General features: G+C 48.4%; 1 protein-coding gene across 1 annotated transcript; it reads right to left on the reverse strand.

Annotated features, from left to right (window-relative positions):
* Positions 1–13,011: 13,011 nt before the first annotated feature.
* spry1 (sprouty homolog 1, antagonist of FGF signaling (Drosophila)) lies at positions 13,012–17,221 on the reverse strand. The gene is made up of 2 exons (XM_062393552.1): positions 16,453–17,221; positions 13,012–15,049 (listed from the first exon to the last, which is right to left on the reverse strand). Exon 2 carries the CDS (start codon positions 14,992–14,994, stop codon positions 13,912–13,914), a length of 1,083 nt encoding a protein of 360 aa, XP_062249536.1. The 5' UTR covers positions 14,995–15,049; positions 16,453–17,221; the 3' UTR covers positions 13,012–13,911.
* Between the last annotated feature and the right edge of the window lie 233 nt (positions 17,222–17,454).

Consider the following 17,454-nt stretch of genomic DNA (forward strand, 5'->3'; position numbering starts at 1 on the left):
GAAGTATTACAGAAGTAAAGCGTTAAATGAAACATAAATAAATAACTACGTAAACATATTTATGGAGTGGAAAATGCATTTAACACTCAGGTTTGCACCGGAGTTTCTTTCTAAAGAAATAATACAAAAGAAATGCATTTTTAATGTTGATGAAAAGATCATTTAACTTCAGATTTTAGTGGAATAACCTTACCGGCAGGTAAATCCACACTGAACAACAATGATATTTTATCCCTCACTCGTCGTTACCTCAACAAACACCACACCACGCTGGCTGGCCCCGGTCTCAGCCCTGGATCACATCCCCGCGCTGCCATTGGTTGGCTCACACATAAAAGCGAGGTTCTTTCAACCAGCTCATCTGTTGGAAAGCCTACCTGAGGGATGAGGTATGGATCCAGGCTTCCGATTGGTCGGGAGATAACGTTATCTGGCTGATCTTCAGTCGGGGGGGGGGAGACAAGGCCAAGAGCTCTACGGGGCCAGAGAAGCGTTCCAGAGGTGGACTGGTGAGCAGATGGAGCTTTTCACTGTGGTGCAGGTGGTGACCCAGGTGAACCGGCTCACCCCCCCGCCCAAGAAGCTGCAGGAGACACACGGACTCTGGATTTTATTCTTATTTCCCTCGTTAAATGAGTGTTTATTTTGATTTGTCTGTTTTTATTTGGGACCACAAGAGTAAAAAAGCTGTTTTGCTTATTTCACATGAAGACACATTTCATATTGTCCATATTTTATGTTTTTGTATTGTTTTATGCTTTTTAAGCGAAAACTAAAATACTACACGTACATGTTTATGTTTATGCGACTCAATGTGCTCGTTTGGTAAATATGATCCAAAGATGATTCAAATAAGTACAATAGGAATTTCATAGCAAATAATTGATCAATTAATAATCTATCAATCGAAAATCTACTTATTTTTTCACTTTGATCCTTTCGAAAACATCATCTTAATGATGAGGAGAATGAGAATGAACTTATAATACTAAGTTTAGGGAAACAGGATTTTTATAGTTATATATAATTTTATTATATTTTATTTTAAAGATTTTAGGTTTGATCAGGATGAAGCTGCTCGTCCTGAACTCACATATAATCCCCATCAGTCTCGTGAAGGAAACAGTAAACTCATTAAAACCTGTAAACGTCCTGTAGAGTTAGTGAATAACTTCCTCTCTACACAGGAGCAGAGTTTTTCACTGTAACGTTCAATGCATTAAAAGGTGGAGCTGCTCCTCTGGGTCTCTCTGCTCCGTCAGCCTCACGCTGAGAAGTGGGTCACGGAGGTGGAGGAGGAGCTCACCACCACCAACAGTCACTTCTGACCACTTCAAGTCACGTCACCTAAACAATGGCACTTCATGGGGAGAGGCTCGTCTTCCTTCCTGCCCGGCTTCCTGTCGGTCGTTCTGCCTGACTTGGCAAACTCAATGTGTCTCAACCCCCCCCCACCCACCCACCACCCACCACCCACTTCACCCCCCCCCCCACTACACCAGCAGACCTCTGTCCCTCCTGAATCAGACGGCCAAGTTGGTCGGGCCCTAAAAGGAGTGGGGGTTGTGGGGGGGGGGGGGGGGGGCTGTCAAAGACGAAATGATGAACGGCGACAGAGTTTCTGTGGAAGTGGAACATACCAAGTCAACAAGCTGGGCCCATTGACATGTAGATGGTGGCGGGGGGTGAGGGGGGGGGGGTTATTGAATGTACTGTTTGGCACCTACAGTGCACTAAACTTTTAACCCCGCCCACGACCTCCAGCTCCTTTCTCATGCAGGCCTCCCTCAGCAGATTGATGAGAGCTGCACTTCCTCTGCAGGGAGCGCGACCTCTGCTCGGAGAATAGCTGACCACTGATCAGCCCGTCTCATTAGCATCCAAGGCTGAAGGTGTCACTGCAGCTGTTAACTGTACATCCAGGCTTCAAGATGACGACTATAAAAGGATAAATAAAGGATAAATAAATATGCCCTCATCAGTAGAGATGTACTCCAACAACTCCAGCTGCAAAGCCTTCAATAAATATACATCGGTGCATTATGCAATTACACCGTCACCCCCTTCCCTGGTGAAATCATCCTGTCCAGGCTAAAAATACCCATTATCACAGATTTGTAGCCAAACTGGTTAATGTGGTTTCAGCTCGCGACCTCCACAGGTTTGCTATTCACTTCCAGGGGCCGTAAACTCTTACAGTGAACTTCCTGAGGATGCCAGATTGATCTTATCTGCTTTATAGACCCATTCAGGGGGATACCAGATCAACCCGTCTGCTGTGGAGTCGGAGAAGTGCAGCAACCTTTAGCATGACAAGTTAAGATTTCACCCAATCAGGGAAGTTTATTGCCGTTTTAATGGCGTCCTGACAACTTTGTTATCTGCGGCGCGGATCGCAGATAGCAGCCGGGGGAAAGTCGTAAAGTCCAAAGAATAGTTGAGAGCAGCACGGAGTGACATCATCGGCCTCCACGTCCGCAGACATGAGGGAGAAGCTGAGGAGCGTCTGCAGTAGAGGAGGGGGGGGGGATGTGTTTGAAGTTTGAGCCTCTCAGAATCTTAACCTGTGACTTTAGTTCATTCAGATAAAAGCAGAAAACGTCTGGATCTTGAGTAGAGGAGCCAGGAAGCAGGACGTGACGTATTAATCCTGCTGCAGGCTGATTAAGAACTTCAGTGTGGAGTCTTATCTGCGAGAGCTCTCGAATCTCCTCGTTTGTCCAAGTCTGCGTCTTCTATGTTCACGGCTCCTCTGTTTTAACCCTGAGATATTCGGATTCTTCCAGTTTTTGCATCTGTCACAATTTAAAAACGTCTCGTCTGGGAAGTTTCCAGATATTTTTCCTGTTGCGTTCTCACGTGGACTCACTCTAGACATTTTACTTGGGAGCTGACAGGAAGTGGTCGGAAGTTAACTGGAGCAAGTACTTTTAATATAATTTGTATATCAGTATTTCAGTCTTCTGGTTGAACTAGTCTAAAGTTGTGCAAGTGGCCTTAAAATAAAATCTTCTATGTTGCACAATATTTGCTGGAATATTTGATGGAGTCAAAGAAAGAAACATGTTCCAAAGATGAGTTTTTTCTCTAATGCAAAACATGCAGGACAAGAATAATAACGTTTTTTTTAACTTCTTTAAATTCCCCTTTTTGATTTGAATCATGAATCCAAACTCGTCTGTTCTTGTCTATTAGAAGTTTCTGTTGGTGCATAACAACAGTTTACATGTTGATCAGTCACTTTGGTTTTCTTCATCTGTACGTTCAACCTCCTGATTAGACGTTCAGCTCTGGTGTGTGTGTGCAGAGCAGCTCCTCAACCTCCGCCGTGCAAACAGAAATTCAGTTTGTCGACAACTCAAAGTTTCTCGTTATCGAATATTCAAACAAACATATTTCCTGGAAGATAAAATGATCACGTGACAAAAGGAGCTGGTGAACGACAGGAAGCCTTTGGATGAAACTTTGAGTTGTTGCAGCTGCAGGCGTCGCGCCCGCCCTCATCGTGAAGTCTTTATAAGTTGCACCTGTACTTCATGGCGGGGGTGCGGCTTGATGTGGGTGCAGAGCGTTCCCCCACTCCCCCCCCCCCCCCCCTCGGGAAAGGAACGAATTAGAGGGGGCCTTTGTTGTCTACACTCGCTACACCTCATATATATTTTAAAGGCACAAATACTCCAGGGCAGCTGAACCCCCCCCCCCCCCCCCCCCCTTCAAAGATCGACCTCGGCTGAACATCTCCGATATTCCTGTAAAGGCAAATTGAGCGTTTGATTGTGGCCAGACTGGAACCGGGTCGTGAGCATGCGCCGCGGCCGCGTCGTAAAGACGGGCCACTTCCAGACAGCTGGTTTCACTTCTTCGTTCGCCCTCTCTCTTACTCTCCCGCTTTCCTTTCGTCCCACCGAAGTGTTCCTCTCTTGATTCATAAGGGTGTGAGATTCGCCGGGCGGCTGAAGTTTCCTTTCAACTTCTCACATGGCCTCCACAGCTGGCCGACTCCACCGGCGCGGCCCTGGAACAGATGCAGGCGAGAAAAAAAGCTCTAGGCCCCCGCGTGACAGCTAGTGGTTCCATCTGCTCTGCAGGGCTGTCGGAGGGGACGAGCGGGAGTTTAACGTCTTTAACAACAAGTTAACGAGTGAAGTGGCGTTCAGGTCCTCACTGCACCCAGGATGTGACATCACCAGACAGGAAATCTGTCATCTGCCTCACTGGAGACACATGTTTAGACCGATAAAACAGTTTTACACAAACATGGCCTTGTGTCCAAGTTTGTTCCTGCAGAGCAACACACACGTTTTCAGACATGACCTCTGGGGCAACGAAAATCTGGCGCAGGAGGAAGAGGCATAAGATATAAACTCTGCTGCAGAAGTCACGTGTTTTTGTTTATAGCACATCGATAGTGGCGTCATCTCTGGAAAACCTCATCAAACCGGTGTGTGCTCTCACCTCCTCCAGACTTTATACCCGGAGGTCAGCTGGAGAAAGTCTGCAGCGAGTGCACACAGAGCGGACACATTCAAGATTTTGTGTTTTGCTTTAGGAATCCTGAAGTGTGAGTCAGAATCTGACGGAGGAAACTGCAGGAAGATCAAACCGTCTCCTGAACATATTCTGGAACAAAAGTTAAACCGGTCTTTTATTCTGGTGCCAAACGTTCCCGAGGTCCGGCTCCGTCAGGAAGCCCCAGAGCAGCATCTGATCTGCGGCTGATTTACTGCTCTGGAAGCTGCAGAGATCCGAGCGGCCTGCACAGTAGTCTACAGCAACAATTTTGGGTTGCAAGGAAAATTACTTTGGAAATTTCGGGTCCACTGGGGGGGCGGGGGGGGGAGTTTGGAAAACCACCGGAGCGTGGTATCTGTTCCACAGGATGGCGAGCAGGATTGCGTGTCTGCGTGCTACGACTCTAATGGTCAACAACTCCGCACTCACACTGCCTCACACGTGCACACACAACACTCTGGCAGAGCGGCGATGTGGAAAATAATTTCTCCCGGTGGGGCACTAGCAATTTCTGTGCACCCCCCCTCGGAGAATGCACACAACCCTTCGAGGTGCCAATCGCGGACAGCTCCCACGTCTGTGAAGGGGGCGTGGTCTGGGGAGAGTCAAGCTGGGTCGTATTATGGAGGGACGTCCTTAATAAGGTCTACAACAGGGAAAGTGGCTGCCCTCAAGGTCCAATTTCCCCTCTGGCATAATGCTGCCATTGAAGGAGGCGGAGATGGAATCGCACCTCTCGCAGAGTTTGAAATTGAAATGTTAGAGAGCAAGCGGAGAGGGAATAGAGAGGATGGAAGCCACAGAGGAAGCAGAGGAAACAGTCCTGGTTGACTGTTTTTGAAGTTTTCTCTCTCTCTCTGACGCATTAGTGGTGCGTTTGTTTTTCGTTTCATCACCTATCCCCCCCCCCCCTTTCTCTTTCCTCTTATCTCCTCTCGCTTGTTGCTTTCTCTTTTCAAAGCAGCACCACGACTGTACGAGAAGCCAGACTTTCACCGACCTGCACAAACACAGGCGGAGCTGCAGCTCCCCGACACATCTCCAGAACCCTGTGCTTGAGCAGTAAGCCTAAAATCAACAACAGATAAGCCTTTTCTATGTCCTCTCGCTTTGATCCAGAGCCCCCCCCCCCCTTCCAGCTCCTAAGCTTCCTGTTCAGGACCCCCCTGCTCTGGATTTGGGGGCTGGAGACCCTGGAGGGAGGGAGGGAGGGAGGGAGGGAGGGAGGCTGCTGAGCAGATGCCCTGAAACTTTCCACAGGACCCGGTGCAGTCACTGTAAAAGTCAGAATGTAAACACACGCTAACGTGATTATTAAAAGCATTTGAAAGGAACTCGATACAGAGCTGTCGTCATCACGTCGGAGCAGCATCGATTTATTTTAACTTCAGGAAAGACTTGAATCTGTGGCTGCTGTCAGGGGCTATTTGCTAGAAGAGTTTGCATTTCGAGGATGAGAAGGAACAAAACTAAACTGGCCTGCTGCTCGACCCACTCTCAGAAAAACAAAGGTTCTTAAATGGTTCTTCACAGAGTCGCCACCAATTGAAGATCTTAGTTTTAACTGGATTTCATCTCATGTGAGCGACAGCAGCAAATCAAGGCAGCAACTATTAATTACTTTAGATATCAATGAATCTCTAGATTGTGTTATTGATTAATTGATCTATGAAACATCAGAAAATGTGCCAAACAACAAATTTCTCAGAAGTTGATACCTTAAAATAAGATGCTCTGTTTAGTCCACAGTCCAGAAGGAAGAAAGTTAGGAAGAACCAAAGAACCATACTGATGAATGTCATATATAACGAGAGCTTCTTGCTAAAAGGTTCTTTGTGGAACAAAAAATGATTTCTCTATAGAAGAACCACTTTTTGTTCCTGTTGGCACCTTTATTTTTTAGAGCAGGCTCCACTCCCGACCTGAATATCGATGTGTTCATCATATATAGAAGACAAACTCTTCACAACGATATCATGTCTTTACAGATGTATACGCTATGGACACATTTTTAAATGTGACATGAGGTCAGCTCCTTTATGGAGGTAATCAGAGTTGTCTTCCTGTCTATTCACACAGCCGGGCCCTCATTCCCAAACTGAAACCAGACACCGGGCGTTTTGTTCTGGGTTTACAGCTCCAGAGGACGAGGAGACAAACAAGGCGGCAGAGAGGTGGGGGGGGGCAGGCAGCGTCTCCCTGGGAGTTATGGCACCGACACTGAAAGTTAGGAAAATAGTTTACATAAAAATCTTAGACTTGAGTGTCGCTCCTTTGATTAAGACAGAGTCTGGTGTAGAAACCCTTTAAAGAGGATGGTGAGCTTCTACAATTGAGGAGCACGACCACAGTGGAAAAAAAGAGCCGGAGATGTGGTGGAGATGTCGTGTCGCCTGCGGGTGAACGACCGAATCTCTACCCACTGGGACTGGCAGTGTTTGAAATGGTCTGTGCACTTTACGAGCAAACCAGTCATATATCACTGGGATGGTTTTAAAGCAAAGACTCATTCGTGACTTTGTAAATCACAGAGGACGTTTAAATCTGTGAAATACACATTAAAACCTGTTTATTTACCTGTGGTTAATACGCATTTAAGATTTCACACTTTTAATCAGTATTATTTGTTTAAACTCATTTGTTTACGCACCAATAGAAGTTCAATGTGCTTCGAGAAGTTCAGCGTCCAAACTGATAAAAACCTGATTCCCACTGCAGAGTGATTTTACCAGTGAATTCTGACTGAATCCAGTCACGTTGAAGAAAGACGCCAGACTGAGGTGAGTTTTCTGACCGGTGGAAAAGAGGCTTCACTTGTCGAGTTCAACTGTGACGAACTCACATGTCCTGACAGCCCCGAGGTTAAAGGTCAAAGAGTCCTCAACACAGGAAGTTGTGATTGGTTTTGCTATGTTTTCCACTGCTGGAAGTTTCCTTAGGAACTGGGAATACTTTGCAGGAACTTTGAACATTTCCATCGAAGGGACCGGGGTCTGAATTAATCTTTATTACCTCTGAAAACTCTCAAGATGTTTGGTGTGATGCTCTACAGAAGATTTTCTTTTCTTTAAGTTGAACATTTCAGATGTTTTGAAAACGTTAATGGAAATTCAAAGACCCCAAAGACTCTGGTTGTGTAGGAACTAACATCATGCTCCTCAAGAAAGGAAAGCATCATAAAAGACCTGAGTCAAAGTATATATATATATATATATTTTGAAATGTGTCCTCACATTGGCCTCAAACCTGAACCCAAACCCGACGGGAAGCAAAATATACACAGAGGGGAAATATTTGGTCTCTCTCCGACCAGGCCTGAATATTTCAACACGGGTCTTTAACAGGATCAAAACCCAGCCTCATCCAAAGCTCCACAAAGGCCTGAGTCTCCTCAGCGAGCCCACCTGTCGGCCGACCACACAGCCGACTCAAAGGTCCGCTGATAGTGTGGGAGATTAGAGCCTATCTCCCCTGCGTCTGGAGGAGGCTCCTCAGGGTGGGAGGTCACCGGAGGAGGAAGGAGGAGGAGGACGCGCTCGGGAGGGTCCCAGGGGGAGCCAACCGGCAACTGGGAGGTTAACCGTCGTACTGGGGAAGAGGGGGGGAGTTGCAGCTTCCACCCAGTGACTGGCTGACTGATGGAAAAGAAAGTACCTCCCCCCCAAACTCCCCCCATGACCCCCACCCTGTTGCCCCCCAGCCGAGAAGAGCCGGACGGGACTAAAGCCCCCCATTGTTGTCCCCTCACACTGGATCACCAAGGCCACAGCAGTGAGAGAGGGACAAGGGGGGGTGGGAGATAGGCTGGTGTGGGAGGAGTGTGTGTGTGTGTGTGTGTGTTGGGGGGGAGGGGGGGGGGTTCGGCCCACCACCTCAAACACAATCGTGTGATAGGACTTGGCCCTATCTAATCAAGGGCAGGAGGTCACTTCCGAACAACTGGGCAATAAAAGATTATTTCCAGCCACATAACAGAGGAGCTGTTGGAGGGGGGGAGGACAGGGGGGGCAGAGGGAAAGAGGGGAGGGAACGAGCGAGCGACGGAGAGAGAGAGAGCGAGTGGAGGGGGGAAGGGTGGCTGTCTGAGGGGAGAGGAAGTGAATTGAAAAAAGCCAGCAGACGGGAACCATCTGTCTGGATGCATAGTCTAATCTGAAAAAAAGAGAGGGAATGAAGGGGGGAGGATAAAGAAAGAGAAAGAGCTTCCTCTTCTTCTTCACACACACACACATCTACTCTTCAGTTTATTAGGAACACCTCAGTGAGAGTAAAGCAGTCTAATTCAAGTGAAGGAGCATTTAGATGATGTGTTTGTATTATTTTGCCTCCTCTCAGGGATTTGAACGAGGAAATAACCCATAATGCAACTCAACAGCAGCACAAACTTCCCTCCTACAAAGATAAACTTTTCTTTACAACTTTAAAACCAACAAGGACTGGATTATCAAACCCTGTGCGTTTCAGCAGTGTGTACCTAACAAACTGATCGATCTCTATCTCTCCCTCTGATCTGCGTGTGTGTGATGCCTGGTTTTGTCCTCGCTCGAGAAATCAAAGGGGAAGAGAACAAAAGTGGTTGTAGGGGGCCTGGAATGCAGCAAACACACAAAACTGTCCCCTGGGGCCGTTAAGAGAGGAACAAGGACATGATCTTGTCGGCGTCGGGCCATGTGAGGAAAAAAAGAGTTAGAGCAGCTCCGAGTTAACAGAGGGACGTCTAGCTGGTCTCTGAAGTTTTGAAATCATGATGATTCTGAGTGTTTGTGTGGATTTTACTCCGACGACTCTTGTTTCCACAAACAGTCTCCACCAAAAGCGACGCTGACACACAAACAGCCCCCCCGCCGATTTAATTAGGGAGCTGAATGCGGCAAAAAGTCCCCAGCGGGTCCCGCCGGGGGCCGGTGGGAGCTGTGGGAGCTGTGGGAGCTGGCAGGGGCCGCGGCAGTAACTTTGCAGGAAGGAAGCGACACTTTGAATACTGATGAGTCAACGAAAAAAACTAAAACAGGAGCCATTGATCAGGAGGCAAATCTCGTCAGTGGCCGAAATAACACCTGGTCATTAAATACAAAAGAACCCCCGCTGAATGATTGACAGGGGTCGCGTATTGTATTGATCCGCCGGCCTCCTCCTTCCTCTCGTCGTCATCCTCATCATCACAACCCACCGGCCTTTGTCCGTGAAATGGCAGACAAAGGCGAGAGGCAGGAAGGGGCTTTGGAGAAGAATGTGCTATCAGATAGCTCGTAACGCTGCATAGACACAGGGCCGGCTGGGAGGAGGAGGAGGGGTGTGAAAGTTTTACACTCCACTTCCTGTTGGTGGGTGGGAGTGGGTGTGTGTGTGTGTGTGTGTACCCAGGAGCAAAATGCTTAAGAGGCTCAAGCTCCAATGGAACACCTCCGTCCTGAATGGCCCTTGACACCTGGTAAAACACAGGGTCGCCCCCCCCTCAGGGCTTTTACGACTGACGAGCAGGAAGAGAGGAACGAGCGTCTGTCGCCGACCTGAAGCTCATCTGAGGAACACGGCCGCTTCTCACAGGAGGTTTCATCCAGCGTCAGTCAGAGAAAGAACCGAGAACACATCTGATCTCTAAACCGAGTGTTTATATCCACTAGAAAACTACGTTTGTTTCTACGGTTCAATTTGGGCCATTTTGTCCTATGGATTATATAATAAAAATTCCCACTTAAAGCAACAAATTAGAGAAACTCCTTTAACTTCCATTGGTTTGACTTACGGGTTTGAAACTCTATCCACGTGCAGGGTCCCGCAAGATATAAATAAGTTAATGTGTTTTCTAATTGGTCGAGGAACCCTTAAAGAAGAAGTTTGCGCTCAATAAACATACCAGAAAGGCTTCGTCTCATCTGAACATCCACAAACTGGTTCTTTACCTTCACCAGTAGAAGGCAGCTCCGCTCTCAGGCTAGAATACATCATTATAGTATCATCTCTGTCAAGTTAATATTTTAAGTGAATTTAAAGGATTAAACGTTCGTCTGTGAGTTGAGAAACGTCTCCAGAACAAAAACCTGATGTGTATCTTTGCTGCTTTTCTTATTTACCCACAGTTTTTAGCTCTGTCCTGTAGTTTCCTGACACTTTGGACCCAGTGAGCTTCACTATCACGACTTTATCAGGACCTGGAAGGTTTTACCACGATCTCATATTTTTGTTTTATGTCGTGTTTTAATCCTGCGGAGAGCGAGTGTGGATGTTGGACTTGTTTCTGAACACAGCGACTCTCACATGTGGCTCCAGCTCCACCGACTTCTTCCAAACCCTGAATATCTGAGCAGATAACTTCCATAAACTTTGGTCATCACGCTGCAGTCCAAAGAAACGCCGCCTTCCTCTCCAAAACCCGCCACCCCCACATTTCCACTGATTGCAAATTTTCTATTTATACGCCATGAGGGGAAATAATGAAAACCAGATGAGGAGGCGGGGGAAGCAGCAGCGGGTCTCATGGCAGTGATGAACGCTGCAGAGGAGGAGGATGACTGTTTATAGAGTATCCTGCTCCTGCCGACCCGGCAGCGGTGCCCTGGCTAAGGAAAGGTCTGCCCCGGTAGGATGTGTGGGCTGGAGGTTCCACCGTGACTCACTGGGTAGTCATGCGTGTTTGCACTCGTATGGGCCCAAAAAAAAAAAACGAGCTGCAGCGAGGGGACACGCCAGGCCTGACGAACTCCAAATAGCCGGACGTGGGCGGGCGGAGCAGCTAAATTTACTCTGACACAAGTGCAAAGAGGAAGAGGTGGTGGAAGCTGTGACTGAATTACTTAATACTGACTCACGTTTCACTTTCTTCACAGCGGCGGTTGCACGTGGCAGAGATGCTTCTTAAAAAATGTTATTTCAGACGCCTGCGCGCGATTAGATCAGAGATTTAAGAGACGTGTCGAGGACTTAACTCGACCGACTCCTGGAAACGGTGGGAGTAGGATCCGTTTCCTTATTTGGCTTAGGCTGGAAAATATCGAGTAAACAGTGTCTTCCTGTTGGCCGCCTCCTGAACACAGCTGAGATCTCCTCAACCACCTCCGCTCTTCACACAGAGCAGCTAAAGTGAAACCTGGGGAAAAAAGAAAAAAGAGGGAGCGAGGCCTCCTATTGTTTGCTATCAACCAGGAGCCAGAAGCAAATGGGGCTCGAGTTGCAGCTCTGAAAGGTAACAGGAAATTGACAAATCGCTAATCCACTCTAACTATTCAGGGGGAAGAGAGAAAAGGTACATTCCACCTAAAACAGAGAGACGAGCCCGAGAACAAACGGGAACACGACTCCACAGCGAGAGCCGGGTCGGCTGCGTGACAAAAGCAACAAGATGGTTCCTCTTGAGCTTGTGTTTACAGCTAGCGTCTCAATCTGCGATGCGTTTCACACCAGCTCCTGAGCGCCGCTGCAGCTCCATCGCGCTCATGTTAAATAAAAGCTCATATTCCAGAAGATCCCAGACCTGTTGCACACGGCCGCCGAGGGCTCCAGCATCACATGCAGCTGATTACAGACACAGCCGTGTTGTGCAGCTTTTTACAAACCTCAGCTGCACTAAATATAAATATTACCCCCCCCCCCCACCCCCCATTCGTTTTTGTCCCTGAACATGTCCTTGCCCTAGTTCCTTCCCCCCCCACCCCCTTCGACTGTTTCTGGGGGACTAACCAACTTTCAAAGTGATGATCTCATCCCCCGGGGGCCCGGAGGTGGAGGGGGTGAGGGGCGGAGGGGTCAGCGGACTTCACAAGTGATAAATTCACAGACAAAAAAAATAAATTAAATAAAAAAGAGGCGTGCAAACGGGCAGGAGAGCGGGTCCTGGTGGGGGCGGGGTTCAACCCCTGTCGTTGCCTTTAGTGCAGGATCCAGCCACGTCATAAAGCTCAGCATTGATAGCCCCAGTTTATTATCTTTGAACAGGTGGCCCCGGCTACTCGTTATGGTCGCTCATTTCTCTCACACACACAGACACACTCACACACACACAGAAAGAGACACACACACACTGAGGGCCTCTGCAATATGGAGACTATTTGGGTGTTTGGGAACATCCCGATCCAGCCGCGTTAAAGCCCAGGGAATAAACTATGGTGCATAGTTTTGTTATGACTTGTTGGCTGGTGAGTGGAGTGGGAGTGTGTGTCTGTGTGTGTGTGGAGAGAGAGAGAGGGGGGGTTAGCAGGAGAGTTACTTCCTGTGAGAATAAGTCATGGAGACGTGGAGGCCGTGTTGAAGCCTCGGGGCTCATCGTGTCAATGACCTGCATTGTTTAGGACTCAAGGTTACCGGGGAGCAGCTCAGCGATGGAACCCTCCGAGAATGTAAACAGTGACATTTGGAGCCGTTTCTGCTCACGGCCGAGTTTCTGGTGTTTCTACCAAGAATTCCAAACGCAGCATGAACACACACACACACAGACACACACACACACACACATGAACCCAAACCCAAGAAAAGCAGTTGTTGAATCAAGACGCCAGACAGTGCTATTGTTTCATTAATTAATATATTTTCTGCATTAAAGTTAACATAGTTTTCTTTTGTGCCACCCTTTAATTTTTCAGTAAGTATTTGATATTTTGTTATATTCAGACATGAGTAAATTTAAGACTGTCTCTTGCAATAAATATCATAAAATAATAGAGCTTCACATAATAAATATTTTTTACAACAAAAAAATGGTTTTAAACAGACATTTTTCTTTTTTTTTCAAAAAAATAGCCAGAATTCCTCTTATGGATTTTTGAGCATACAATTTACACAAAAATAAAGAGAATGGGAAAACATGGGAGAATGCCACAGAGTGTGAGTGAGAGAAACATATCCAACTGGGAGGAAATACTTTGAGATGGATGTGCTTTTCATTTATGCAACATGAGCAAAGGTTTGTTTTTCTGTGTGGTCGCAACCGATAATTCAAATATACCTGCTCACTATGAAAACCAGGTATCAGCTACATATCTGCCCTACAGGAGATCGTCCTTCACAGATTTGGTTAGAGGCGGTTTCCCCCCGGGCCACACAGACCCGGAGGAAACCACCCACCTAAAACGGAGGCTTAACTTTTTCATATATATATATATATATATATGTGTATATATATATAAAAATTAAAAGTAGTGTTAATGAGGAGCCGAGGATAGACATAGAAACAGTTAAGGCAAACACTGGTCTGTAAAAACATGGTCCTGATCCAGAGAAAATAAAAATAATTGAGTGGTTTTCGTTACTCCGTTGCTCAGCTCCTTACGGCTCTGCAGCGAGGAGGAGGGGGGGGGTGCTAAGAATGTTTGATAAACATTAATTTGTGACTTTCATCGTCATTTATCATTGTCATCGTTAGATCCACGTCGAGTCGCACACGCAGTCACAAACACACAGGGGCGATCAGGAGGGTTTCTCCTGGGGCGGTCGGTCCCAGCTCTCCAGTTTGCAATACACAGTGTTGGAGTTCTTGCAGCGACAGCCGGGCCGGTTGACCCGGTCGTGGCAGCCCTGGCACGCCTTCAGACACCCCTTGACGGGCAGGTAGCATAGCAGACAGGGGAAGAGTACCGACATTAATCCCATGCACAGGAACCGAGAGCAGCAGTGGGAGCGTGACAGCGAGCAGGGGTGGTCCGCACACGAGTCCCCCTCGTCGTCGTTGGAGCAGTGGTAGAAGATGCCCTTCACCAGGCACATGCAGGTGCCGTGCTCCAGCGCGCTCTCGGGGGAGCAGAGGCACTGGCCGTTACACGCCAGGCACGAGGGCAGGCTCCTGGGAGCCGTGCACTCACTGCACTTGCACTTCCCACAGCGCTCACAGATGAATTGGTGGCCGGCAGCAGCCACCACCCCCTTGCCACTGCCGGTGAAGTCTGATTTCCCTTTGCCCTGGGGCTTGAGTGGGGCCTCTAGTGGAGGCTGGTGGAAGTGAGGTCCCTGCTGGGGCTGCAAAGGGGCCTTGGGCTGAGTCCTAACAGGCCGCTCCACTCGGTGGTGGTGCGGTAAGCTCGTGCTGGACCTGGTGGGGGGTGAGCGTGCCAAGAGTCCCTGCTCAGAGGAGGCGCTGCTGTTGCTCCCTGAACTGGCAGCACTTCCTGTGCTAGTGGAGCGGCTGAGTCCTGGGGCCCGGGACCCGCCGTACTGCTGTCCCCCAGCCACAACCACCATGCCGCCCCCGACGTGGTGGTGGTGACCTGATGGCCGGTGCTCATAATTGTTGTTCACATTAACGAGGATGACCTCGTGAGTTCTCTCCTGCTTGTCCTGAGGCCTGAGGGGCATGCGGGGCGCAGGGGGCCTCCGGACCACCGAGGGCCCCTCGGTGTACTCGTTGTTGGAGCGGATGGCCTTGATTTGGTCCAGGGAGAGAATGGCGGCATGCTGGAGCTCCCGCTCGTAATCCGACCTCTGCCGGCTCTCTAGGGAAGGCTGCTGGATCACCACTAATGAACCGCCGGGGCCATGTTGACTTTGGAGCTCCATCTGGGGGGATCACCACTTCCGACATTCACCGTAGACTTGGCATGCATCGGAAAACCTGCCAGGGGAGGAGGGGGGAGACAAAGGAGAGGCAATGAGGGAGGGGACATCATCAGAAAGAGCCAAAACATGGCACAACAGGAAAACACAGTTTCCTGATGGAAGAGGGTGAACATGGTTCCCACACAGACCAGTGAAACCAGCTTATATCACATCATTAACATTAATCCTGAGGAGCAGAAGAAATATTCTGCAGGAGCACTCAATGTGCAATATGTTTTAAAGTAAAAAAAAAAAATAATATTAACTACACAAGTTGTTTAGTTTGTTTTCAGAGTTGATCCAGACTTTGTGTTTGGATCCTGTGAACATGACAATCTGTCACTTTCGTTAACCGAAGCAACCCGGTGGAAATAAAAGTTGACTATTAACAGGACTTGTTGTCGCTTCCTCTCCAATACGCACATGTCCCAACTTCAGTGGAGCCCTGCGAATACTTCCCCTGCTCATTTACATGTGTATGCCTAGTTAACATTTAAATGCAGCGCGGCGACGAAACGAGGACACGATCCAAGGGAACTAAATGAGCGGCCTCACTTAGTATTCTATTACTCCACCAGAAAGGATTTCAGGGAAACGGGGACAAAAGTAGAGGAGCGAAAAAAAACGTTAAGGTCAAAACACGTTCCGATCAAATACAGAAGAGTGAAGACTGGACTTCAAAGTTGTCAGATTAAAAACTTCACCTGCTTCTATTTAAAAGTTAATTTAAAGGAAATTGTTTATTCTGTGTTTTTTCTAATGCCATGAACACTATTGGGAATTTGGGTTGAAGTCCTCGGGGATGTTTTAGAGCAACGTCGAACTACACGAGGTTAAAAAGAGATAAAATTTGGATGAACTCGAATCAAACCTGCATCAGAGTCAAAGCCAAAAACGATCGATTCCTGCAGCTTCGGCTCTTTACGCACAAAACTCCTGATATTCACCGAAAGCTCCGCGCGTCAAAGTGCGCACCAGAGAAACGGAGCAGGCGTCGTGCGCAGGAATAAAAAGATCCCATTAAAAAAAACACAAACCCGAGAGGAGACATAAAGAGGACGCATCCAAACAGACGGAGGAAAAACTTATGAATGAAAACAACCGCCGCGGGGGGAGGGGTGCTCGTTACAGGCACAGCCACAGAAGGACACGGGGCATGGAAATCTATCAACTTCATCCACCGATCGCCATGAATCTCCACCGCTGCGGGGAGGCTTCCCGTGCCAAACGCGCACAGCACGGCACGGAACGTCTTCATGCACCAGCGCAACTTCGCGTCTTATTTCGGCTCCAGCGACGCGAAGAAAAACTACGATCGTTGCGATCGCTGCTATCGCGAAATAACCCCCCATCCACCCCCCCGTGAAACAATGACAAAATGCGTAAAGTGAAGAGTGAGAGAGTAAATGTGATGCGTACCTATATGCAACCATCCATAACGTCGAATCCATCAACCAGAGATTTAGCCTAGAACTCCATCCAGAGGGAAGGGGCAATGTCCACGCGTAAAGTGTGAGGGCTAATGCATAACATTCACAGTCCTGTTAATCCAAGCGCGACTGTATCCCTGTGCGGTAGTATTCCCTCTCCTCGGCGGCGGTGAAGAAAAAGTTCAGCGCGGGTTACGCATGCATCGGTTCCAGGGTTGAAAAAGAAAAACACACAGTAAATCCACGATGGAGCTCCCGGTGGAGGGAGGCCGGGCACCCGGGGAACTGCTGCGCACTTGGGGAGAGAGAGAGAGAGAGAGAGAGAGAGAGAGGGGTGGTGGTGTGGTGGTGGGAGGCCGATCTCGGAGCGAGACAGCCCCAGTTCTGCAAAGTCCCGTTGTGGGAGAATTCAAACCAAAAAGGAGGAATTCAAGGGTAAAATCCAAGCGGTTCTCCGGGTTCGTCGCGTCTGCAGGGATCGGTTCGGATCTCGGGGCTCGGGTTCGGGTCTTATCGTTGCGGGGGAACCAGGCGCTTTCTTGTGCATATATTAAAAAAAAGGAACCGCGTCGTCGGGTCTGGGACGGCGGCGCGCGCTCTGCTGCTCCGCGGGCCTGCTCAGCACTGAATGAATGGAAGCGCAGGGCTCAGTGTTTGCTCCACAAGCCAACTCCCATTGGCCCATTCACTCCACTGAAAAAGGATACATCGCATCCGCTCCTGATTCATTGGGCAGATGTAGAAGGCCGGGCGATAGAGATGTGCGCGCGAGTTAAGGTGGAACGGCGTTGGGTTTCTTTTTATTCCACGATGAGGGGCTCAGGGAGGAGGAGGAGGAGGAGGAAGAAAAAACACACACACATACACACACAGCGAGTTTCCGTTCCTGTGGGTTATGAATAATGATGTGAATAAAGTTCAGTGTGACTCAAAGTATTTGTCATGAGCGCGTCATTTGTTTGCATTCTTACTGGTGTGTGACGAGGCCGAA

Source organism: Platichthys flesus, chromosome 8 (assembly GCF_949316205.1).
Source record: "Platichthys flesus chromosome 8, fPlaFle2.1, whole genome shotgun sequence".
NCBI lineage: Eukaryota > Metazoa > Chordata > Actinopteri > Pleuronectiformes > Pleuronectidae > Platichthys > Platichthys flesus.